General features: G+C 31.6%; 2 protein-coding genes across 5 annotated transcripts; both read left to right on the top strand.

Moving 5' to 3' along the window:
- Positions 1–3011: 3011 nt before the first annotated feature.
- Positions 3012–14476, top strand: LOC110655663 (ABC transporter C family member 5). 4 transcript variants are annotated; one of them, XM_021812087.2, is made up of 12 exons: positions 3015–3576; positions 3928–6207; positions 6343–6663; positions 6741–6827; positions 9698–10393; positions 10533–10697; positions 11301–11595; positions 11820–12034; positions 12602–12907; positions 13311–13374; positions 13505–13744; positions 13913–14476. In XM_021812087.2, the coding sequence occupies exons 2-12, from the start codon at positions 4111–4113 to the stop codon at positions 14023–14025; spliced, it is 4599 nt and encodes a 1532-aa protein (XP_021667779.2). In that variant the 5' UTR covers positions 3015–3576; positions 3928–4110; the 3' UTR covers positions 14026–14476. The 4 variants fall into 4 exon arrangements, with proteins under 4 accessions (XP_021667782.2, XP_021667781.2, XP_021667779.2 ...); XM_021812089.2 differs by having other exon boundaries at positions 3013–6207; positions 13505–13731; XM_058149825.1 differs by having other exon boundaries at positions 3015–6207.
- A 1054-nt stretch (positions 14477–15530) lies between these two features.
- LOC110655662 (NADH dehydrogenase [ubiquinone] 1 alpha subcomplex subunit 9, mitochondrial) lies at positions 15531–20346 on the top strand. Its single transcript, XM_021812084.2, has 12 exons — positions 15531–15671; positions 15785–15881; positions 16251–16315; positions 16514–16599; positions 16742–16826; positions 16913–16983; positions 17246–17377; positions 18722–18837; positions 18933–19056; positions 19132–19200; positions 19593–19713; positions 19816–20346. The coding sequence occupies exons 1-12, from the start codon at positions 15587–15589 to the stop codon at positions 19953–19955; spliced, it is 1191 nt and encodes a 396-aa protein (XP_021667776.2). The 5' UTR covers positions 15531–15586; the 3' UTR covers positions 19956–20346.
- Positions 20347–26345: the final 5999 nt, after the last annotated feature.

The raw sequence follows: 26345 nt of genomic DNA, 5'->3' as shown, positions 1-26345 counted from the left end.
TCTATGAACATATGCTATAATTGCATGCATGTGTTTGCATGCATAGTGAAAACAATTATCAAATGATAATTTTTTGGGTTGATGATCCCTTGTGTTGTGTCCACCCATTTTCAGATAACATTTAAAAAGATTGAAGTGTTTTTCTTTAATTATTTTCTTTTTATAAAACTTAATTATGAGTTGTTTCCCACATTCCACCGCATTGCATAAAGAAAGCTATCATTTTAAAATTATATGTAATTTAGAGTACAATAGGAGGTGGTGGGGTTGTAATGATTTATTTGATTGAGTGTCATCTCAAATTTGATGATAATTTTTTTTATTGAATTTGATTAAATTGAGAACATCAATTGATAATTACATGTCTTAATTCTAAGAGGGTTATGATTGTCATATTCAAAAAAACCCTTATTTTTCTATTTTAAAAAAATGTAATTTAGGTTATGTATATTTTACATAGAATTACATTTTTTTTTGGAAAATATTTTTTTAAATAGTAATTTACTATTTAATTATAATATTGAAAATTGAAGAAAAAACTTTTTTTTCTTTTGTAATGTATTAATAAATATTAATTTTGTTTATAAAAGTGTTTTTTTTAGCATAGAGATTAAAAAAATAAAAATTTGAATCAAATCTACTAAGTGGGATATGTATTTTTTTGGTTTAAATTATTAAAATTAAATAATATTATAACTTGATAAAAAAATGTTTTTTTTTTTTAAATAATTAGGACTTTATAAATTGGTAAATGCCAAAAAGGCTGAGATGAGAGAGAGGGGATAGATGCCTGGGGTAGCTGACAGCATTCTATAATTTGAAGAAAATTACTTTGGGTGCCTTTCGCCCATCCCTTGCCTTGGGGCCCTTCACTAGGCACTTGCTGCCATAACGTTTCAAGATTTTACACATGTATTGGCCTTACTCTCACAAACTTCTAACGTGGGTGCCCCATTGATGAATCCTTAGAGAATAATGACCTCAAAAGCTCACCATTGTCACACTTATGATCTCAATTGGAATCCACTAGAATTGTGCAATCCATTGATTTGATTTCAAATCATCTCATTTTTTTTTCTTTTATTTTAGTATATAAATATTTAATTAAAATACTTATAAATAAATATATAAATATATTTATTATTTAAATTATTCAAAAAATATAAAATAAAATATATAATAACTTTTAAAATTTTTAAAAGAATAAGATGATAAATATTTATCACATCAAAATCCCCCCATTTTGGCTTCTTCCTTTCTTTGTTTGAGCCTAAATATCTTCAGTTGAGAATTATTTCTGAGCACCAGCATGGGTGAGATTCCGAGCAATTGCTTAATGGACAATTTCTCCAATAAAATATTTAACGCGAAATAAATTATTTAAAAAAATTAAATAAATTATTATATAATTATATTAATTTTTATTTTTTTAAAATAAATTTTTTAAGTTAAAAAATAATTAAATTATTTCATTCCAAATATGATAATTAATAAAAAAATTAATTAAATTAAATTTTTATAAAATTTTAGTTTCCAAATAGGAAGCAAGGATCTTATGTTTTTACTTTTTTTTAATTCTATAAAGATAGATTTATTTCTATTTTTACATAGATTAAAAAAATCTAGTTAATATAAATAAAATAATAAGTTTTAATTACTATTTTTTTTAATATGTCTTCCACTAATATTGCTTAATTAAAAATTAAATTATTAAATTGTTTCTGAAATTAATAAATTTTATTTTTTTATGCATATAAATAGAGATATATTAATAAGTTAATAAATAAATCAAAAGAAATTAATTTATAGTTTAAGACAAATTAAAAAAAAAACCATATATTTATGAAATGAAGGGTACTATTTTTTGAGGATGAAGTGTTGAAACTGAGAAACAGAAGGAGATGAGTCTGAAGAATGTGTGAGTTAGGAGTTGGGGGTAGGAGCCATATTTTTATTTTTATTTGTTTTAATTTTATTTTAATTATTTATAATTATATATTCTCTCAATCTCATTATAATAGAGAATTTCACAAAAAAATCTTTTTTCTCACTTTATTTACTATTTTAAAAAATCAAGAAAATATAAAGATATTTTAATAATTATTAATATGTTTTTTTTTTATAAAAATAATGTATTCAATTAAAAGTGTAAAAATAATTATTGAAATGAGAAAGATGGAATAGTTAATATCACATTAATAAATTGTAATGATATTAGAGGACACACAATCATTTTTATCACAAATCATACCATATGACCTTAATTAAAAACATTCATATTGTATTTTTTTTAATAATTTATTCAAATTAAATTATGATAAATAAGTGAAAAGCAATTGCTAATGTTGAAATAGAGAGAGAAAGAGAATGGACTTAGAAAGAGAATGAGTTGGAGTGAGGGTAAGGGACCAAATTTAATTTTTATTTGTTTTAATTTTATTTCAAGTGGAGCTTATATTTATAATTTAAAAAAATATTTTAATTATATATTTAATGACATATTGAATTTCATTTTTATTCATTGTTAATTAGTCTATTAGATTTCTATTAATTAAAAAAAAAATTTATCTTATTTTACTATTTTAAGATCGAACTATTTAATAATAAATTTAAATTTAACTCATTTAAAAAATAAATAAAATCAAATTTTTATTGAATTAAAACTTAAATAGTTTATAAATAGTCTGAGTCATTTATAATCATAATAAATTTTAAGTTTAGATTATAATTTTATAGTTTTAATTAGTTTTTATATAAAAATTAATTTAATTTTTATAAAAATTTTAATTTAAATTATAAATGATTTTATTTTAAAAATAAAATTTATTTTATATATTAATTATATTATTTTTTTAAATAATATATTATTTTGAAAATATATAATAAAATATAATAATTAATATAAATACTCTATAAATAAATCTTTTCACGAATCTGTTCACTTAGTTCGCCAGTTTTAACGAGTTAAATAATGCTTTTTTTTTTTTTTCAATTCAATGCTGCTAAACTTTTACACCTTACAAAATAAGGTATAATGATCTGAATATTGTTTGGTTTGCAAAAAATTCGAGATCCCCATCAAGATCTCAATTCTCATCACCTACGCATGTGTGAATAATATTCCTATGATTGCTGAATAATATTCTCTTTCTTTATCTAAAAACTACACACATAGATGCATTTCACTGTAATGGCTGCCTCTGTATATATAGCAGCAAACATAGCAGTGAGATCATAATGCCATAAAACTGGATGCCAGTACAAACCCAATTGGTTTTTTTGGTTTTAATAATTTTTATCTTCAAAAATCTTCCATTTCACCACAACTCCCAGACACGGCAAGTGCCACAGGTAGCCAAAGCCAAAAGCTTTATTAATATTTATACATAGAGAGAGGGAGAAGGGAGATCTCTTTCTCTTTCTCTATTTGGGTTCTCGCAAATTCTTCATGCTGTAGCTCATTGTGGAAGAGTGAGGTGCGGCTTCTCAGGCTCTCTCTGTGTTCCTGTGTGGTGGGGGCGAGGTGTTGTGGGCGTTTCAGAGGAGCAGAGAGGAGCTTGGCGTCGAGGTAAAAAGGTACCTATTAATCACAGGGTTGCCTTGGCAATCGTCACCGGCTTAAGAAAAACGATTTTCAAGGTCGGGTTATTTTTGGTGTTTTCTGAACTGGGTTGCTTCCAGATTTTGAGATTTTTGCGTTCATCTCTTTGTCTCGTTTTGTTTCTCTCTATAGATGACATAGGGAGAGACGCACACAGAGTGAACGAAAGAATACAAACCAAAACTTAAAACAATTTCTTCTCTCTCTCTCTCTCTCTCTCTCTATCTCTCTCTTTTATCTCTCTCCCTCCCTCCTTCGCTTTCTTTGTCTCTTCGTGTACCGTGTTGATAAAAGTCTGTTTGTTTCCGTGTGCAATGTGTCTGCAGATTCTATCTCCAGAGAGCTATAGTCTCCGTTGATTATCCAGATGTCGAAATGCCCTTCTTTACACGATTCGATCTCTTTTATTCATTTTGCAGCTTATTATTAACTACTATTACACCACTACCACCACCACCACCACCACCACCGACTCGCTTATTTCAATCACCATCTTACCACTGTCAATAATGGGTATCACCTTTTTGCTTAATAACATCGTCACGCAATCGACACACCCCGTTTTGAAGGCAATTCGGGGCCTGCCCGTATTGGAGCTAGCCTCAATTTGCATCAATTTGACGCTTTTCCTTGTCTTTCTCTTCATAATATCTGCAAGGCAAATATTTGTGTGTGTTGGTAGAATTAGATTGCTTAAGGATGATACAGCAGTTGCCAGTTCAAGCCCAATTAGACGAAGTACTGTTGATGGAGATATTCGAGTTGTTACGATCGGTACCGGGTTTAAGTTGGTCCTATTTTGTTGTTTCTATGTTTTGTTTTTGCAATTTTTAGTGTTGGGGTTTGATGGGGTTTCTTTGATTAGAGAGGCTGTTAATGGGAAAGTTGTGGATTGGTCTATAATTGCTTTCCCTGCTGCACAAGGTCTAGCTTGGTTTGTGTTGAGCTTTTCAGCTCTTCATTGCAAATTTAAGGCGTCTGAGAAATTCCCACTGTTGTTGAGGGTTTGGTGGTTTTTCTCATTTTTTATGTGTTTGTGTACTTTGTATGTGGATGGGAAGAGTTTTCTGATTGAAGGTGTGAAGCATTTGAGTTCTCATGTTTTGGTGAATTTTGCTACAACTCCAGCTCTTGCTTTTCTATGTTTTGTAGCAATTAGAGGCATTACTGGAATACAAGTTTGTAGGAATTCTGATCTTCAAGAGCCACTGCTTCTTGAAGAAGAATCAGGGTGTCTCAAGGTTACTCCTTATAGTAATGCTGGATTGTTTAGCTTGGCTACTCTTTCATGGTTAAACCCACTTCTGTCTATTGGTGCAAAGAGGCCGCTTGAGCTCAAGGACATTCCTCTTCTTGCTCCAAAAGATCGAGCTAAGTCCAATTATAAGGTTTTGAATTTGAATTGGGAGAAATTGAAGGCAGAAAATCCTTCAAAGCAGCCTTCTTTAGCTTGGGCAATTCTCAATTCATTCTGGAAGGAAGCGGCTTGCAATGCCATATTTGCCTTGGTAAATACACTTGTTTCATATGTGGGTCCGTATATGATTAGCTACTTTGTTGAGTATTTAGGGGGGAAGGAGACTTTCCCTCATGAAGGATATATTCTTGCTGGGATATTCTTCTCGGCAAAGCTTGTGGAGACCTTAACAACCCGGCAATGGTATCTTGGTGTTGATATTTTGGGTATGCATGTGAGGTCGGCTCTGACAGCAATGGTGTACTGTAAGGGACTCAGGCTCTCAAGCTTGGCCAAGCAAAGTCACACTAGTGGAGAAATTGTTAATTACATGGCAGTTGATATCCAGAGAGTGGGGGACTACTCTTGGTATCTCCATGACATATGGATGCTTCCCTTGCAAATAATTCTTGCACTTGCAATTTTGTATAAGAATGTTGGAATTGCTTCTATTGCAACTTTAATTTCCACTATCATATCCATCATTGTTACTGTGCCCTTGGCTAAGATACAAGAAGATTATCAAGACAAATTAATGGCTGCAAAGGATGACAGGATGAGGAAAACTTCTGAGTGTCTGAGGAATATGAGGATTCTGAAGCTGCAAGCTTGGGAGGACAGGTATCGAGTGAAGTTGGAGGAGATGCGGGATGTGGAGTTCAGGTGGCTCCGTAAGGCCCTCTACTCACAAGCTTTTATTACATTCATTTTCTGGAGTTCTCCCATATTTGTTGCAGCTGTTACTTTTGGTACTTCAATATTGTTGGGTGGTCAGCTCACTGCTGGAGGTGTTCTTTCTGCTCTGGCCACCTTCAGAATCCTACAAGAACCACTTAGGAATTTCCCTGACTTGGTGTCAATGATGGCCCAGACAAAAGTTTCCCTTGATCGAATTTCTGGATTCCTACAGGAAGAAGAGTTGCAGGCAGATGCAACCCTTGTTTTGCCACGAGGTATGACAAACATGGCCATAGAAGTTAATGATGGTGAGTTCTGTTGGGACCCTTCTTCTTCTTCAAGGACCACTTTATCAGGCATTCATGTGAAGGTGCAGAGAGGGATGCGTGTAGCTGTTTGTGGCATGGTTGGCTCAGGAAAATCAAGCTTTCTCTCTTGCATCCTGGGGGAGATTCCCAAAATCTCTGGTGAAGTATGTTAATTTAGACTTTGATGACCTTTCTTTTAATTTATGATTAATGTTATTTTTTCTGTCAACTATGATTTCTTCTTTATCCTAGTAATTGAGGACGAAATTGCCTAAATTTGTTCTCTCCTTTTTTCTCAGGTAAGAATTTGTGGTACTGCTGCTTATGTTTCCCAGTCAGCATGGATACAATCTGGAAATATTGAAGAAAACATTCTTTTTGGCAGCCCAATGGATAAAGCAAAGTACAAAAATGCTATCCACGCCTGCACACTGAAAAAAGATTTGGAACTTTTTTCACATGGTGATCAGACCATCATTGGTGATAGAGGTATAAATTTGAGTGGTGGCCAGAAGCAACGGGTACAGCTTGCAAGGGCACTATATCAAGATGCAGATATTTATTTACTTGATGATCCCTTCAGTGCTGTTGATGCACACACTGGTTCTGAGTTGTTCAAGGTTAGATTTGTTCAAAGCATCATGAATATTGCTGTTCAAATAAATGTATTTGTTGAACATATGATATGGAACTGCAGGAATACATATTAACAGCACTAGCAACTAAGACAGTCATTTTTGTAACCCATCAAGTTGAATTTTTGCCAGCGGCTGATCTAATACTGGTATGGAATTGCTTTCTCATTTTACTTTTTTATGTTTGTGCAGTGACAGGTCACCTTGGGGCTTTATCTTGCATCTGAATGAGATTGCTCTTTTTCTTATTTTATTTTTTTTTTCATAACCCATCAACTTATTACAATATTGCGTTCATTGTTCATTTCGATAAGATCTTTTCCTCATTTTGGTTGATTTCCCTTTTTAGATACTTATTGTTGTTTTTGTTGTTGTATATTATGAGAGAGTTGATGCTCAACGCTGGAGTTATTAGTGGGCATCCATATATAGGAAAAATAAACATTATTTTCTATTAACTGAAGGACTGATGCAGCCAAGGAATTCAAGAAAATTCATGGTCAAATACTAAAAAACTTAGGATTATGGTTTAGTTTTAATGTAGAGTTTGTTGGGAAAAATTATTTTGTAATTCTAGTTCTTTTACAGTTTTGTGTCTATTTAAATATATTAGTTGTTGGTCCTTTATTCAAGTCACATTTTGTAATTTCAAATTTTCTAGAAGGGTCTAGATTTTTATAGGAGTCTTTATTTAGAGTCCTTGTTAGTTAAGGATTACTTTTTGCGTACTTAAGGTTAATGATGACTTTTTGGACCCAAATCCTTCCAGATTTTGGATTACTTTTTGAGTCTATGCTTGTAATGTTGTTTTGAAGTTTTTGATCAATATGAATTCTAGCAATATTGCTTTGAGTTGTTTGATGCAATTCAACCCTAGATATGATGCTTATGGAACATTAGGTGTGATATTCTTAAGGAAGTTTTAAGTGTGAAGCCTAAACTTTTTATTTTATTATTCTTTAATCTTATATTATGTCATATAGCGTAGCTATTTATGGTTTATTATGAATTTTATGCAAGGATTTTATGTAATACTTTGATGTTAAAGATTTTTTTTATAATTTTATTAATAGTATTGAACTCATAATTATTTTTCAACTATAAATATTATATATTATTTTTATAAATAAAAATTATTATAAATATATTTTCATTAATAATTACTAAATAGTATAAAATATATATTATATTTTTCTGTTAGTTTGGTTTTAACAGATAATCAATCGAACATTTTATGTTTCGATTAAGTTTGGTTTTCTTTCAATTTCGGTTCGATTATATTAGTATTTTAGAGTTGGTTAAAAAATCAACTAGTAAAAGAATTTGATTTTGTTTAGTTCGATTAATCGAATGTACACTTAATTAGCTCCTCGAATGAAAGTTTTCTGGTTCTGCCCCTGAGTGGCAGCACGCCAATTGCTGGCTATTATGAAAAGCCAAGCATTCAAAGCCAAACAGCAATCGGAACTACACAAGAATTTGGCTCTAATCTTTCAATTTCTGGGGTTCATAATAATACAACCTCTCTAAAACCAAGAGCAGAAGCAACAATTACATGCAGGAATTTATGGACAGCATTCAATGGATGAACAAGATGAGCCCCATCAGCAACTTATAAAGGTGGAACAAAAGAGGCAACAACTAGAAGAGAGCCTATGCAACGTGATGATAAGTTAGAACAAGAAACCAAAAAGCTAGAATTGTTGTCTCAAAAGATTCAACAACAAAACTTGCTATCAAATTTGAATTCAAAGAAGATTGAGCATTAATGCAAGGAATTTTTTGTCAAGAATGCTATTGAACAAAAAATAGAAGGAATAAAAGAGTTTGGATTCAGTGATCAAGATGTTGAAGATGATGGATTTGTATTGCCTGCAGTTGATATTCAAGAGATGAAGATGAACTTCATTATTCCAACAAAGTCCATTAATAAATCCAAATGCAGCTTTCAAGTGTTTCTATTGTTGTTGACAACCAAGGAGGTGACATCATTGTTCAAGAAATTGTCATTTTTGGTGCTTAAGAATTTCAAAACTCAAGGTCGAGTTTTCTCCAACCAAGAAAGAATGATGCTGCTAAGGAATTGAAGAAAATTCAAAGTCAAATACTCCATAAACTTAGGATTATGGTTCTGTTTTAATGTAGAGTTTATTGGGGAAATTATAGAGTACTTTCTGGGTCTTTTAGAGTTATACTTATTTGTCTATTTAAATAAATTAGTTATTGGTCCTTTATTTAATTCTTAGGTATACTTTTGCAATTTCAGATTTTATAGAAAGATCTAGATTTCTATAGGAATCTTTATTTGGAGTCTTCATTGGTTAAGGATTACTTTTTGGGTTACTTAAAGTTAAGGATTATTTTTTGGAGTCTAAATCCTTCAAGGTGTAGGATTACTTTTTGAGTCTATAAATACTTATGCTTGTAATGTTGTTTTGAGTATTTAGAGTCTTTATTGGTTAAGGATTACTTTTTGGGATTACTTAAAGTTAAGGATTATTTTTGAGAGTCTAAATACTTAAAGTTTCTGGAGCCTAAATCCTTCAAGTTATAGGATTACTTTTGGTCTATGAATACTTATGCTTATAATGTTTTGAATTGTTTGATCAATATGAATTTTAGTTGCACAAATTTAAGCAATTACGCTCCGAGTTATGCGATGAAATTCAATCCTAGGTGTGATGTCCATGGAACTTTGGGTGTGATGCCTAATGAAGTTTTTAGGTGTGAAACCTAAACCTATTATTTTACTGACACAACACAAATTTTCTTGTTCACGTTTAAATTCGCTTTTCAATTCCATCCTTTCATAAACCCTAATTCTTCACCTAAATTCTTACTTATTTTAGCCTTCACAAAGCCTCAAATTTCAATATTATCTAATACCTGCAGGCTTTCCTGCATCTAAGAGCCAGGTTTTTCTTGAAGTCAAAATATGAATGTCGATGGGTGGGTTAAATGTGTATGGAATCTCTATGCTCTGAAGATATCTAATAAATGTTACCTTCCATCTATTCAGGTTCTCAAGGAAGGGCGCATTATACAGGCGGGGAAATATGATGATCTTCTACAAGCAGGAACTGATTTTAGAACTTTGGTCTCAGCTCACCATGAAGCAATTGTAGCTATGGATATCCCATCTCACTCATCTGATGATTCAGATGAGAGTTTGTCTTTGGATGGGTCTGTCATATTTCATAAAAAATGTGATGGAACTGGAAGTAATGTTGACATTTTGGCAAAGGAAGTGCAAGAAAATGCATCACCATCAGATCAGAAAGCTATTAAAGAGAAAAAGAAAGCAAAGCGCTCAAGGAAAAAGCAGCTTGTTCAGGAAGAGGAAAGGGTGAGAGGGAGAGTCAGTATGAAGGTTTACTTGTCATATATGGCTGCAGCATATAAGGGCTTATTAATTCCACTAATTATCCTTGCACAAGCATTTTTTCAATTTCTACAAATAGCTAGTAATTGGTGGATGGCTTGGGCAAATCCCCAAACTGAAGGAGGCCAATCTAGGGTGAGTCCTATGGTCCTTCTTGGTGTTTATATGGCCCTTGCTTTTGGGAGTTCTTGGTTTATATTTGTGAGGGCTGTTCTAGTTGCTACATTTGGCTTGGCAGCTGCACAGAAGTTGTTTTTGAAGATGCTTAGAAGTGTTTTTCGAGCACCAATGTCTTTCTTTGACTCTACTCCAGCTGGACGGGTCTTGAATCGTGTAAGTTCATCTGTTTTTGCTAGAAATATATATCATCTGCTGGAAATATTTATATAAAGAACGAAGAATATTTTCTTTTTCTTTTACCCTCTCACTCCTTTCTTATCTTTATATAGTAGTGAAATTTATGACCTTACAGGTATCAATAGATCAAAGTGTCGTGGATCTTGATATTCCTTTTAGGCTTGGTGGGTTTGCTTCAACAACAATACAACTTCTTGGAATTGTTGGTGTAATGACCAAAGTTACTTGGCAAGTTTTGCTTCTTGTTGTTCCTATGGCTGTTGCTTGCTTATGGATGCAGGTAATTGATTGATTTTTCCTGTGATATTGATTTTTTGCAAGTTGCTTCTGGACTTTGCTAATTTTCCTGCATGTATGTGTCATTGTGAGTGACAGTGAGCACCACATTGCTGCTTTAGATTTGGGTTGCAGCATTTGATATTACTTTTATTTTGTGCTGTGTATTTGCACAAGCGTCTTTATGGGAAGAACTTAAAATCCATTAAGTGGAGATGTTGGAAGTTGCTTACAGTGACTAATAACACTGTTTCTCTGGGGGTTCACTCAATGTAGTCTTTACCCCTTGAAGTGTGATATTTTATTTATTGTAGAAATTATCATTCCTGAGGCCTTTTGCATGTCTTGATCATAATATAAATTTTGTTGATATTGTTGTGTGAAGATGAAGTTTTGGTATCAATGTTTCATTATTTGAAACCATATTATTTATGTCCATATAGCTTGAACTGTTTCAACCATGATTTGTGAAGTTTATTGCTGCTTGCTTGTTAGAGAAGAGCTAGTATGATTTTGAACTTAAACTTCTAATTTAAGGACAATTTGATAATTTGGCTAACTAATATTGAAAGATATGTCAACTTATTATCTGCATGCCCATATGCAGAAATACTACATGGCTTCATCAAGGGAACTGGTCCGCATTGTTAGTATCCAGAAATCTCCTATCATCCATCTTTTTGGTGAGTCAATTGCTGGAGCAGCCACAATAAGAGGCTTTGGGCAAGAAAAAAGGTTCATGAAGAGAAATCTTTATCTTCTTGATTGCTTTGCTCGTCCATTCTTCTGCAGTCTTGCTGCTATTGAATGGCTGTGCCTACGCATGGAGTTGCTCTCAACCTTTGTATTTGCTTTCTGCATGATTTTACTTGTTAGCTTTCCTCATGGAAGTATTGATCCAAGTAAGTAAATCATTCTGCGCTTCTTTATAAACACACACACTCTTGTTTGCTTTGGGAACTTTATGTGCAGCGAGATTTTTTTTAGTGTTGTAAAGTTCTATTTTAGTCTTCGGATGGCTTAGCTTATGATGGAAATTGATTGAAGTTGGATACAAGATAAATAGTAAACCCTTTTAATTTGTAAGTTTATGCGGTTATCAATCATATTTGGTTGTTCTTTACAGGCATGGCAGGCCTTGCAGTGACATATGGCCTTAATTTAAATGCACGCCTTTCGCGGTGGATTCTTAGCTTCTGTAAACTAGAAAACAAAATTATTTCCATAGAAAGGATTTATCAGTACAGCCAAATTCCAAGTGAAGCTCCATCTGTTATCGAGGGTTTCCGCCCTCCATCCTCATGGCCAGAGAATGGGACAATTGATCTGATTGATTTGAAGGTAGAAGCTTAGCTTTATTCCACTATGCATGTGTATTATCCAGCCTTGAGGAAATGTGTACTTTCTTTCGTTTTGTTCTGATTGTTATGTTGGTTTGTCCACAGTTGATGTCTGTTGGCATTCTTGGGCCTTGTGTAACATGCTTGCTGATTTACTCTGGATCAGGTTAAATGCTAGTTATAGGATATATCATGCCAACATATGTCAATATTCTGGTTTCAAACTTAAAAAATTAGCACCCACATTCTCCTTGATGTCCAATCGGAGTTATCAATTTTGTAACATGGAGTTTGAGAGTCATGATGTCTTTGTAGGAATCATGCATCTCTTTCTATTCTGGAGTTGATTCAATTCTCTTTTGACCATGAGCTTATCGTGCTTGTTTCCATGACTGTGTTTGATTCTCTAGCTTGAGAAGAAAAGTGAACAGGAAAGTTGGATTTCTGTTATGTATATGCATACATGTAACAATATTTTTGGAGAAAAACAATGGAAGCAAGATTGCCTGGCTGATTCTTAATTGTTGGAATTGGTTTGAAAATGCTGACTCTCTTTCTTTTTCTGAAGGTTCGTTATGCTGAGAATCTTCCTACGGTGCTTCATGGGATAACATGCACCTTTCCTGGTGGAAAGAAAATTGGAATAGTTGGGCGAACAGGAAGTGGTAAATCTACATTGATCCAAGCACTATTTCGATTAATTGAACCTGCTGAAGGAAGAATCATTATAGACAACATTGTTATTTCTATGATTGGCCTACATGATCTTCGTAGCCGTCTGAGTATCATACCCCAGGATCCAACTTTATTTGAAGGGACAATTAGGGGAAATCTTGATCCCCTTGAAGAGCATTCAGATCAGGAAATTTGGCAGGTTTTATTCCCGCTTCCTTCCCCCCTCCCTCCTTATTTATGTAATTACATACAAGTTTACCTGGATTTTGAATGTTAAAAAGAAAGTCTTGATTTTAGTCATCCTTTGAACAAAAGTTCATATATCTGCATATTAAATTTTTGACCAATCTATAAAATAGCTAAGCATGTAGTTTGTTATAAATGGATCATTGCCTTCTGATAATTGAGATGCGAAGGTAAATATTTTTTATAAATCAATTTTCGAAAATTTCCAGATTTAGATGTTTTAAGTGATTGCCAGTATTAATACAAGTACTTAGTTTCCGCATGGGAACACTATATTGCCAATTTATGCCTAAAACAATTTTTTATGTATGAAATCTTTTCTGATTATATGCTGAGAATTCAGCTATTTGTCACAGGCTCTTGACAAGTCTCAGCTTGGGGAGATAGTCCGTAGGAAAGATCAAAAGCTTGATACACCAGGTATGCAGCTAGCAGATTGGAAAATATGGTATTAATGTTTTCTTCTCCCTCATAATCCCCAGAGTTTGGGTGGTTTGGATGGCGTTTTGTTTCTAATTGATTAGTTTGTATTGGAATGTATAATTTGTAGTGCTAGAAAATGGGGATAATTGGAGTGTAGGGCAACGGCAACTGGTTTCCCTTGGCCGGGCTTTGCTCAAGCAGGCAAGAATACTCGTGCTAGATGAAGCAACAGCATCAGTTGATACAGCTACAGACAATCTTATTCAGAAGATTATTCGTACGGAGTTTAAGGATTGCACAGTTTGCACAATTGCACATCGCATTCCAACTGTTATCGACAGTGATCTTGTTTTGGTACTCAGTGATGGTGTGTACTAATGATTTCAAAACTCCAACTTCTGTCATAAGAGTAAAGTTGTGTCTCAGTGTGACATAGTTGACATATAGGACTTGTTGAGTGGATTTTTTCATTTTGGTAGACTTGTGAAGTGAAAAGTTCTCATGAAACTAATTTCACTTTGGTATACTTTTGCAGGTCGAGTAGCAGAATTCGATACTCCAACACGCTTGTTAGAGGATAAATCATCCATGTTCCTAAAGCTGGTAACAGAGTACTCATCAAGGTCAAGTGGCATGCCAGACTTTTGAATTAGATGGCATGCCCAAAAATCCTTCAGGTCAGAGGCAGCAAGAGCAGGCTGATAGCCACAAAGTAATGTGGCGGCTGCTGCATTCGGGAAACAGCAAGAGAAAACACCACTGCATCAATCCTTGCACCAAATCCCTATTGGTGAACGTAATCTTGCGTTCGGGGGAGTTCATCACTTAGAGCAGAATGGGAGAATTCATTCACGATTGGCATACTATGTAACAGAAAATAAGTTGGTGGGATCACCACCAGTTGGTAATAATCACACACGGAAGGAGAAAAATGTGCGGGGTCTATATATTGTTCAATGATGTGCAATAAAAATAGTGTTTAGATAAGGCAGGATTTTGTTTTTTGCTTTGGAAATCTGTAGAGCCGAACTAGTCAATGCCAATCCCACTTTATTCTAGTGGCATAATTCAGTTTTAGACTATAAATTTTGGATGCCTACTATATCTCTTCATTTCCTTTCTTCATATTTGCATTTGATTACACATAATTCAATCTCTCTCCTCTTCCTCTCCATCAATTGATGCATGTATTGAACTATTTTAGATCAATAATCTGGTTGGTGTGTGAAGCTAAACTCTTGATTTCAAATTCCCGAGTCTTCGCTATTTACCCTGTTCTTTTTTAATTGAGTGGCGTTTAACAGGCTGGGTAGTAATTGGTGGATTAAGTTCTCGTCATGCATTAACTTTTTATGTAATGTTTAGTGTCAAAACCTTTGTTATTTATGTTCTTCGGTAAAATCTCTGTTATTTATATTGTTCGATGTTTAGAGGTTAAAGGAATAGTTTATGAGAAATTTTTTTTAACTTTTAGAAGTTGACGGAGCATTTTCACTTAGAATTAACAAAATGATATTATTATTTTTATATTTAATAATTAATTTAATATTTATTTCTACTTAATACTGTTTACAGTTAATTATTAATTAATATCAAATCGTTAATAACCAATAAAATTAGCTGATAGTTATTAAAAAAAAGTGTCAAATACAAGAGCATATTTAATAAATTGTTGATGGCCAGGAATGCTCAATATTTGTTTTTTTTTTTGACATAAAATTTTAATATTTATTTGTCAAATTTTGCAATATGAAACATTTTAAACAAATATTGATTGAGTCAAACACATTTATAATATCACTTTTTTATATAAAAAGTAATTATGTGTATATAAATTATAGTTATAATATTCACAAATAGAAAATTGTGATAAGATTCAAATTAAAATTTTTTATAGGATTCACATAACTATTATTATTATTATTATTATTTAAAAAATGAATTGAAGATATAATAATTTGAACCTTTAACATTTTTAATTTATTTTTAATAAAATAATTAAAACCAAGGAAATAGCTATTGCCATTAAAAAAATTAATGAAAAATAAGCAAAAGATCAATAAAAAAAATGCAAAGAACTTGACAACAAGCCCAGCCCACTAGCCCAGCCCAGCCCATAACCCTTCGTCCACTGGAAACAGACCCAAATCCAAATTCAACTTGATTCTTTCTCGCAAGCAAGCAAACTTTCTCTGTGCAACTGAGAACGATGCAGGCGATTTCCAGGCGTTTGGGGCACCAAGCTCTGTGTCCCGCTGCTTCAACTGCGTCTCTCAAATCAATTTACCCTCTCTGTAATTCTTCATTTCCTCTTCATTTTCAGGGCTTTCCTGTATTCATTTGTACGCATTCTCATAATTTGATCTAAATTTTACTAAGCATTGTTCTTGGTGTTGACCTTTTACAGATTACGGAGCTGATCATCCACGATATGGATCTACTCTCGCTCCCAAAGGTGTGGGCCACCTCGTTCGAAAGGGTACTGGTGGAAGATCATCTGTTAGGTAATTGTGCTTGTTAATTTCTCCTTAGTCCCTGTTTGGCGGAATAGAGACTGAAGGAAATATCTTTCTTCACTTTTTTAGAAAATTTATGGAAATTTAAACGTACTGGTTCAGCTGAAATAATATCGTTAAATTTTGTTTCATTTGCTAATTTTATTCCTTTCTTTTGAATGTGGTCAATGGAAGTGCTTTATGGCCTAAGTAGGTCTGGGAATTTCATTTCAAAGGGAGAAAAGCTTAGAAATTGAGAAAAGATTTTTCTTTCCTTTTTTGGTATCATTTATTTGTTCCTCAGTGACTAGACTTTAGCTTCCTTATTTAATTTGTAAAACATTTAAACGAGTCTTCTTTTCTCCCCTTTTTTTTCAGTGGCATCGTTGCTACAGTTTTTGGAGCTACAGGATTCCTTGGTCGTTACCTTGTGCAGCAACTTGGTGAGTGAGTTGAATGAATCTTAATGCTTTGATTAGAACTTGCGTGTAAATATTATCATATTGCGCTAACTGTTGTTTTGGCACTTCTTAAGTCCAACAGTATTGATTTTGTTATTCACAACTTATTCTCTAAAAGTGTAACGTGTAAGTGCATGCATGTAATGCATACTTTTGCTGATATTGTAATTTCTTTTCCAGCTAAAATGGGATCTCAAGTGTTAGTTCCTTTCCGAGGTTCTGAGGATTGTCATCGCCATCTCAAATTGATGGGTGATTTGGGTCAGGTACAGTAGTGTCCAATCATTTGAAGTCTTTCTTACAGGAAGCACAGCTTGTATTAGTGTTCATTTATTATTATTTATTTATTTCACAAGGGTTGCTCTGTTTTTTCTATAATATAAATATTTACCCCTTTTTCCTTGTCAGATAGTACCAATGAAGTATGACCCAAGGGATGAAAATTCAATTAAGGCGGTTATGGCAAAGGCCAATGTTGTTATTAATCTAATTGGTAACATTCTTCACTTGTAACATATCTAAGCTTTCAGATCTATGAGTACAGATTTATTCAGACTCAGCTAATTTTTGTTTTGGCAGGAAGGGAATATGACACAAGAAACTACAGCTTTGAGGAAGTGAACCATGGTTTGGCTGAACAACTTGCAATGGTAGGTTACTGCTGTTCCTGTAAAATCATGCTATTTTTTCAAATTATGTTGTGTTGATGCATTGCTTCTCTTGGATGTGGATTCTTCGGCAAGCATTATTATTAAGAATTAAAAAAGTCCATGTGCTGTAGCTGGAGGTGACTTTGATTGTCAACGTGCTCAATACATGTTTTGGGGAATTCTTTTTTATGTTGTCAGCATACTATCATTTATGGTGTCCTAATAATTAGGACGGAAAATGCGTGATGTTGTACTTGTGCAGATTGCGAAAGAGCATGGAGGTATCATGAGATTTATTCAAGTTTCATGCTTAGGAGCATCGCCTTCATCTGCATCAAGGATGCTAAAAGCTAAAGCTGCTGCAGAAGAAGCTGTGTTAAGAGAACTGCCTGAGGTAATTTATAGTTCTGGTTTGCTATGGGCCACCAACCATTTTTTCTCTCTTCTTTATGATTTACAAGGTCGAATACTGCCACGAACAATATATTTTTATGAATGGAATTGGGCATGAAGGAGATGGGACTAGGAAGCTGTTGTTTAACTTTAAATCCAATGGTGGAACCAAATATCGACACTGATGAAACAATGAGCATAGTGCATTGTGCCTGAGGAATGGAGCTTTTTGGTTCTGCTTACATTATACATGGTGGAAAGAAAGGAAAGAAGAGAAAAATTATATGAAAGGTAAGGGCAGGGAAGTTTTTCCCTCTTTTTCTTTCAACGAAAGGAAAGTATAAGGAAGAAATCAAGAAAAGAATGGATTCAAAAGAAAAACAATGCAGTATGGTTTTCTCCCTCTTTCTGCTGACTTTTGGAAAGAAATATATTTTGAAAGAGAAGTTCCTTTTAATATCTTTTCCATTTCATTTTCATGCTTTCACTCATCCTTCCCATCCACCTTCCTTGTACAGTATGTAAGGGTATTGTGCAAGCACTAACATTTTTGGAAATGTCAAAAGTTAGTTGGATACAGTTAAATTTTGCCTGCTTCCGAGTTTTTTTTTTTATTTAAATTAATTGATATTGATTTTTTCCAAGTATTCTCAAAATCATAAGTAGATTACATTTATAATATTGTTTATGAAAATTTCTTTATCATGTCATGTTGGAGTTGGTAGCACTCTTCCACTGTATGAAGTGATAATTATCAGCAATATTATTTTCTCAAACTTTTTCCTTACATTCAAAACAGAAAACCAGAGAAGGGGTTGGGATGGGAGGTTGGTGGGGTGTGGGTTTCTCTGATCTTATGTCTTCAATTTACTTGTGTGCAGCATAAACTTGTTTGGGATCTAAAATTGATTTATTTCTTCTTGCTGATGCTTATTATAACATTCTTTTAAAACTTTATACCCTTAATTATTTTATTCAGACTACAGAGCTTGTGGCTTTTTAGGAAACAATACAAGCTTAATGGTGTTCTAGATGATGACACACTATGTACTTTAACAAATCGAAGCATTTGCTATTCAATGATTTTCTTGAATGATGAATATAAGTGTGTGTAATTTTTGAATGGGCCAGGAAGGAGGCACAACCAAAAAAAGAAAGAGTTTTCTTAAGTAGCTTCCAAGAGTTCAAAAATGTACAATAGGTAGGGAAATTTAGTTAATGATTAAGATCAAAGAAACATCACTGCATACTCTTAAATTTTGTACCACCATATTTTCCCTTTGCTGTGGTTGTTACCACTGCAAGTATCAACTGCCAAGTTTCTAACCAACACCAACTTCTGTAGGCCACAGTCATGAAACCTGCTGTTATGATTGGTACAGAGGATCGAATTATGAACCGGTGGGCACATTTTGTAAAAAAATATTCATTTCTTCCCTTGATTGGAGATGGATCTACTAAGTGAGTCTTTATTGTATCAGTTGCCTATGTGGAAAGAACATACATCTTTTCCTGCACTTCTTGTGGATGTTTTCCTAACAATTTCTTCTTTGCAGAATTCAACCTGTATATGTTGTTGATGTAGCTGCTGCAATTGTTGCAGCCTTGAAAGATGATGGAACCAGCATGGGAAAAGTTTACGAGCTTGGTGGACCTGAAATCTTTACTGTTCATGAATTGGTAACTTCTCTTTCCTTTGCTTAAAATTTTCTGCAATGCTAGATGAGTAGGTACTGAAGTCTATTTGCACTTCAGGCAGATCTTATGTTCGACACAATTCGTGAATGGCCTCGCTATGTCAAAGTTCCCTTTCCCATTGCGAAGGTAAATATTTGACCTGCTGTATGTTGGAAAGTAATTTTGTTTTGAAACAAGAAAATCCTTTTAAAAATACTTTATCAATGACTCATTATGCTGTAGGTCATTTAAGCATAAAGCATAAGTGTCTAAAACTTATGTTGGATCATTTTATTATTCCATGATATCCAATGGAGTGTGAATTTGCTAATTTGGTGCTTCAAATGTGGGGAATTTCATCTTCTAACTGTGTAAATAAATAAACACCACCTTTGTTTCTTTCCAAATTATTCATCTGTTATGAAGTTTTTATGTGTGTTTGTGAGTCTGTGTTTGTTTGTTAGTATCAAGTGATTGCTGGAATTTTATTATTCAAATTTGGTAATATTTAATTGTACATGCTGTTTGAATGCTTTCAGCTGCTAGCAACACCACGAGAAGTATTACTTAACAAGGTTCCATTTCCGTTACCCACACCTAACATATTCAATTTGGATGAGATCAATGCCCTTACTGTGGATACATTGGTGTCTGAAAATGGTTGGTACAATACATTATAAGCATTGGACACTTTGTTCCTCCTCCTTTCCATATCTCAATCGATTCTTATTTACGCTCCTTGATTTCTGATTTGTATTGCAGCTTTAACATTTCATGATCTTGGGATTGTGCCACATAAGTTGAAGGGATACCCTGTTGAGTTTCTTATCTCATATCGCAAGGGTGGGCCACAATTTGGTTCTACGGTCAGTGAAAGGGTATCCCCAGATTCTTTTCGATAAGTTCTTTGGATCTTTCATTTCCAAATGTTTCTGGTCCACTGCCTGTTTGGAAAATTTGGAACGCGTAGGTGATGGCCTTCATTTTCTAGAGAGTGGAAAGACCTAGAACACAAGAATCTAGTTCTCTTGCTCATGATGGAAGATGAATTCATCTCAATAACCTTGCTTGATGATTGGGATCTTGATTACTGTTTATGACAACCGCATCTTTATCTGTTGTAGAGTTTTTGATATTTCTAATAAATTCCAAGCCTTGGAATCATGGGTTTTCGAAGTATAACCAGTTTCCAAGGGAAAAAAAAAAATTAAGGATGTCGATAATCCTTGAATTTCTTTTGAGTTGTATGATTATGGGAAATATTATAGGCAATTTTTCAAGTTGAGGGAGTAACGAGTCTTTCAAGCAGGCCCTCTAGTCCTGGAAGTTATTTCTTGGGACAGGAAATTTGATGGCAGTTTCATCAAGCTTGTGGCAATTTTGTCATTTACAATTCTATTCGAGTGGAGTAATAAAAGAAATTCCAAACCGTTCAAAAGAAAATTGATTGAAGAAATATAATAATATAGGCTGGGAATATTCTGGAGGACGATTCAGGAAAAGAATCATTTGCATTGCATGAGTTCTCTCTCGCGTAGGTTAAACTGCACTTAAAACAATTGTTAATTCGAATATTGGGTGTGTATTAGCCCTTGAACCCAGCCCTAAACTTGATCAATATCACATTTTTTGTTTTGGTTCTTCCCCTAATTTGATGTCTTGAATGTCCATGAAGGTCTTCCGCTCATTCCCAAACGGCTTCAGCAACACGAGAGAATGATAGATTGTGTCTCAAGTAATTCCAGGAGGACATCGCTTTTAGCTGTAGCATTGGAAAAGTTCAAATTACATAACCCAAAATGCAGGTAAAGAAGAATCAAGGAAAGCAACAACAATGAACTCCCCTTTCTCACAACAATAATAGCTTACAATTGTTAACTTATCAAGATCAATCAAAACTCCCTAACCCTATGGCTTCAGGAAGCAGTTATGGCTCGTTTGATCATGTCAACATGAAAGGAAGAAATGTTGGTGCTGCAATGACCATCCGCCATGGAGGTTCAACAGGTGAGCCACAAGATAGTTGCTGCATTAACATTTATGTAAACAACAATATTCAAGGGATAAACAATTCCATACTGCTTGGTAGTAAGGTAATGATGAGAGATCCTGGTGTTAGCATATTTTTGGAAGACTTGAAGATAGGTGAACAATGGAAGCAGAAGAAAAAGAAGAAGAGAACAAACAAAGAGGATACTTCATTGTTCTCTAAACTAGGGTTTTCTGGCATATTTACTGCATTTGTCTTATTACTCCTCTTATTTCTATCATTTTCATAATTTCCAATACTTTAATCTTCCCTAATTATATTAATTTGTTTGTTGAATTGAGCCAAGTCATAATTATTTATTTGTTTACTTGCTCAATGGTTGAATATGGCAAGTCAAATCCCTTGTCTAATTGCCATTTGTTGTATCCAACCAAGTCTCACTACAAATCACCTTCATTTGTCTATGATAGTACGTGGCAAACACCCAATTGATCTCCTTGAACTGTATGATCTAAAAGATGATCCCCATTTATTTAGTTCTGTCACAAAGTCATTGTCTATATGGGAATTCCAAGTCGTGGTGTGTGGTGATAAAACATCTTAGTGGCTGCCCACTCTTCCTCTTGGCTTCAACATTCACCGTATGCTTCTCTACTCCTGACATAACCTTCCCTAAATGTTGGTTGTTACGTATATATATTATCTCTATTCAAAATAGACCTCTACATTAAGGGTGCTGACTTGTGGTGTGAGACAATTTCACATGTGTGATCAACCCTAAAATGGACTACTCTTATAGTTTTTATAGGGGCCAGGCCCTTCTATTATTAGAACCCAGATCTGATGGAAAAGAAATGGTAACAACAATGTTGTTTTCAGCTCTAAACATATCTAAATTATTAATATTGCCGATTGGGTCAATAGTTCAATATTCAATACTATTACTTTCTGGTGCTTGGAACAATGATTTATTCTGTAGAGGTTGCTTAAGAAAATTCTTGCATAGATCAAGTACATTAAAGATTTAAAATATATAGATATAGAGTTCATATATTTAATAAGTGGATTCTGTTATATATTTTAAGTCTTGAATTCATAATGAATTGAATTTATGTAAAATAATCTAACTGGAGGAGGTATAAAGGGGTGTGAAGTGTGGTTTTGACTAACTTGTTTTCTCTTCTTGTAAAATTTGAATGCTTCAAAATTTGATTAGTCAATGTGTTAGTTGCAAAATTTCTATTGAAGATTTGGAAAAGGGTAGGAAGGGCACATTAACCTTACCATATGCTTAATTAAGCACTTTAATTAGTGGTTGTTGAACATTTCTGGGGCAAAATCCAAATGGGTTGCACGTTTTGTAATTAGATGCCAAGGCCTCCAATGGTAAGAGAGATTGTTTCATTAATTATCTGAAAAAGAAAGGAAATATGGAAACTAATTAATCAACAAATGGTGGGATAATATAAAAAATATTTTTTTTCAGATTCGATTTATAAATTTAAAATATAAAATATATGATAAAATTAATTTATTATATTGATTTTATATATTTATATCATAAATTTATGATCAATCGAATCTAAATAAAAATTTTTCATAAAAAAGAGGTAAGAAGATGACGATTTTTCTCGAGGGTTCAAATTCTACAATAAGCCATTGAAAAGGAGATTTCATCTTTAGAAATGTGAGTTAACGTTCCACTGTCATTGATAAAATCTGACTGTTAAACCATTAGCTATGCACAAAAGCAAGTGTTCAGTTGTTAAAAGAATTGTATATTGGTGGTACTAATTGCACTTTTGATGATATTAAAAGAAGAGCATTAGGTTAAGCATAATGATGAGAGGAGGGGGCAAATTACTTTTTTTGGAAAAAAAAAATAAAGCAAGCGAAAGGCTTTTATGATGAGAGATTATTGGATAATTAAGACAATATTAGACGTGTATGATAAGAGATAATAAATTAATAATTCATTAATATTCTTTATGAATTCCTAGGCTATCTCAAACTTGCCAATTGCCATCTCCATGTGGGTGGCCTGGTTCTTGGCGTGAAAAATTAGATTTTCTATTGCAATCCCCTCAAGTGTCATCATCGAAGTAAGCCACCCTAATAATAATAATAATAATAATAATAATAATAATAATAATAATAAAATAAGTTTCTCAATGAAATATTATTTTTTTAGTTTTTTAAATAATAAAATATTAAAAATAATAATTTCAATAATTAAACAATTTTTATTCATCATATTTTCAATTTTTTTTTATTTTGTTTTAATTAAAACTAATAATAAATTTTTATATGAATAATTAAGAAAAAATAGTATTAATATTTTATTATTAAAAAATAATTTATTTGATCTGAATTAAAAAGTATGTAAATTTATTTAACCCAAACTTAATTTTGAGCTTATCTAATCATTTACGGAGAGTTCAATAATTTATTTAATTTTTTTTTAAATATTTTATATAAGCTTAAACTCATATAATAATAAATTTAATAACAATTAAATTAAGTATTTGTATCTATATGTATGCATAATTAATTTATATGTATATAAAGGGCACGAATTTAGATATAAATATTTAATTCGGTGATTATTAAATTTATTATCACATAAACTTTAACTTATATTAGTCAAGAAAAAAAGACTAATTGACTAATATTTTAAAAATTTAGATTAAAAAATAATATAAATCAGAAATATAAAACCTTCATACAATATCAATTTATTATTATTATTATTATTAGCATAAAATTAAATAAAACAAAATAAAAGAGGAAATCATGATTGATGAAAAAAACTAAAGAAAAGAGGGGAGTGCATGCATTAGTGGCTGATTAATTTCAATGAAAGAAGAATAGGCCTCGTTGAATTGAGAATTAAGGATGGATAGTTCACCCTGACTTCACGCGCTCCTCAAGACGCCGCCAACTGCGCCCTAATCACTCGTCGCTAATTTTAAGGTTTTTCCCGAGTGGGAGGAATTCAATTTTCAATTGTTGAATTTCATGTCTGTGTTTGTTCCTTGTCCCTATTCCTTTTGCTGTTATTTTCTAATGCTCATAAAGTTTTTATTTAAAAAAAAATAATGAAAATCATAAAATAAATATAATATAATTTTTTTATAAAAAAGAAAAAAAATAAAAATATTAGATAATTAAAATTTTTTTAATTTATGAATAGAATAGAATAAATTTTCAATTAATAATCAACCATTTTCATTTTAAATGATCAAAGAGATATTTTGCAATACTAATTTTTTAGAAATTTATTATCTCTATGGCTTGTAAAAGAGTTAAATTTAAGAAAATTAATAATTTATGTTATATTTTCAGACTGTCAAGCCCCATTTAAATATTATAAAAAATAAAATAAAACTTAAATAAAAACTTAGCAATAGGGAGAACAAAACTTCAATATTAAAAGAAAATTTTAAATTTATTTTTAATGGATATAAATCTTAAAAAAAGACTTAAATTTATTCATAATAAATATAAATATAAAAATTTATTAAAAAAATAATAAAATAAATAAATAAATCAATGAAGGGTAGCTACCGGTTAATTTTTCACAGAAAAAGATATATAAAAAAAAAGGAAAAGTGAAGGCTATAATATAAATAAATAGATGATCTAGTGCTGATAAGTTTATTCCATCGATAATGTGAAAATTTATTAATATTTTTAATTTTTTAAGTTTTGAATTAATTTTGATAATTAATTAAAGTTAATATTATAAAAATATTTAATTTTCTTATCATAAAATTACATAATTAATATTAATTAACCTAAAGCATGTGTATGTTTTTTTATATATCTTATTGCTATTTAATTATGAAAATTCATAAATTTATAAAATATTTTAAAAGTGTTGAAAAAAAGTTGAAAAAAAGTGTTCTTCATAAAAATAATATTTTAATTATTTTCTAAATAAAAAATTAAATTTTTAATAAAAAATATGCACTTCAAAAATATTGAATAATCTCTTTACATATTTGGTATACACTCTTAATTTAATTTCACTATTAATTTAAAACCCAAAAGAAAGAAGTTTTAACCCATCATTTAGAGTAGTGATTACAATAAATAAATCACTATATATATATATATATATATATATATATATATATATATATATATATATATATTCATGTAATGTTTGTTTTTTATATTTTACACAAGTTGATAGTATTAATCTAGTTTATAATTTTTTTTTTTATAAATTACAATTCAATTTTGCTATAAAATACTCAAAAATTATTTATTTTTAATGTATTAATTCTATGTGATGTTAATACTCTCTTAAAATATAAAAAATATTAATTTTCATTTGAGAACACAATTAATTGTAAATATTTAAAAATAATAATTTAATATTTATTTCATATTTTTTTATTAAATTTATTTATTATTTCATAATTTTAGTGATATATTAAATTTAAATAATGAATTTTCCTATTTAAGTATATTTGATATACTAGGAAACAAAATTTGATATTTAAATTTAATCATTTATGAATACATGGTATTTTTCCATTAAGATTAAAATCTTTAATAAAGCGCATCTATTATAAACTTAAATTTATATAAAAATAATATCAAATTAAATATTTATATCAAGATATATATATAAAATTAATTAAAATATATTTATAAAATATATAAATTTATATATAAATATTTAATATAAAATAAATTATTAGATATTTCGAAATATATGTACCCTCCTCATAAAATTATGAATCTATATTTTTAAATTTAAAAAATAATTATTTTTTTTTATAAATAATAAATATATTATTTTTTAATATACTAAATATAATCAATAATTTACCTGATAAACTCATTTTTCATATAAAGTATATTTTTTTTTATTTAATGTAATTTTTTTATATTTTATTTCTAACTCTTACAATGTATCCACGTGTACGCTCATAATTCACCAAATTGGGTTTTTGATACTTTGATTGGATCAATGATCGTTATGATCAATAACTTCAAAAGAAGTAACAATTTCGTAACCATATTTTAATTCTTTTTCTTAAATCTATAAAGCATGCAACGCAATTCCAGGAACATGACATCGCCCTACAAAAGTCCGACACGTCACCTTCACTTTCCTACATGGCACGATCCCACCGGCTACCGACAACAGACAAACTCAGGCGCACGCAGCTAACGTGAGCCTTCTTTTGTCACCTCTTTCTTATTTTACGCGTTCTGTTTCTCTCTCTGTATCGTCTCTTGATCTTTCTCAACTCAGAGAGAGCTCCCATCTCTCTCTTTATTCTCT

The sequence above is a fragment of the Hevea brasiliensis genome, chromosome 7 (assembly GCF_030052815.1).
Source record: "Hevea brasiliensis isolate MT/VB/25A 57/8 chromosome 7, ASM3005281v1, whole genome shotgun sequence".
NCBI classification, from domain to species: domain Eukaryota; kingdom Viridiplantae; phylum Streptophyta; class Magnoliopsida; order Malpighiales; family Euphorbiaceae; genus Hevea; species Hevea brasiliensis.
Note: the sequence above shows the minus strand (reverse complement) of the source record. Positions and strands in the feature narration are given on the sequence as shown.

Coding starts and splice junctions, on each gene's coding strand:
- LOC110655663 (XM_021812087.2), top strand. CDS start 4,111: ATGGGTATCACCTTTTTGCTTAATAACATCGTCACGCAATCGACACAC. Junction 6,208..6,342: donor TTCCCAAAATCTCTGGTGAA/GTATGTTAATTT, acceptor CTTTTTTCTCAG/GTAAGAATTTGTGGTACTGC. Junction 6,828..9,697: donor CAGCGGCTGATCTAATACTG/GTATGGAATTGC, acceptor CCATCTATTCAG/GTTCTCAAGGAAGGGCGCAT.
- LOC110655662 (XM_021812084.2), top strand. CDS start 15,587: ATGCAGGCGATTTCCAGGCGTTTGGGGCACCAAGCTCTGTGTCCCGCT. Junction 16,600..16,741: donor TGATGGGTGATTTGGGTCAG/GTACAGTAGTGT, acceptor TTTCCTTGTCAG/ATAGTACCAATGAAGTATGA. Junction 18,838..18,932: donor ATTGGAGATGGATCTACTAA/GTGAGTCTTTAT, acceptor TCTTCTTTGCAG/AATTCAACCTGTATATGTTG.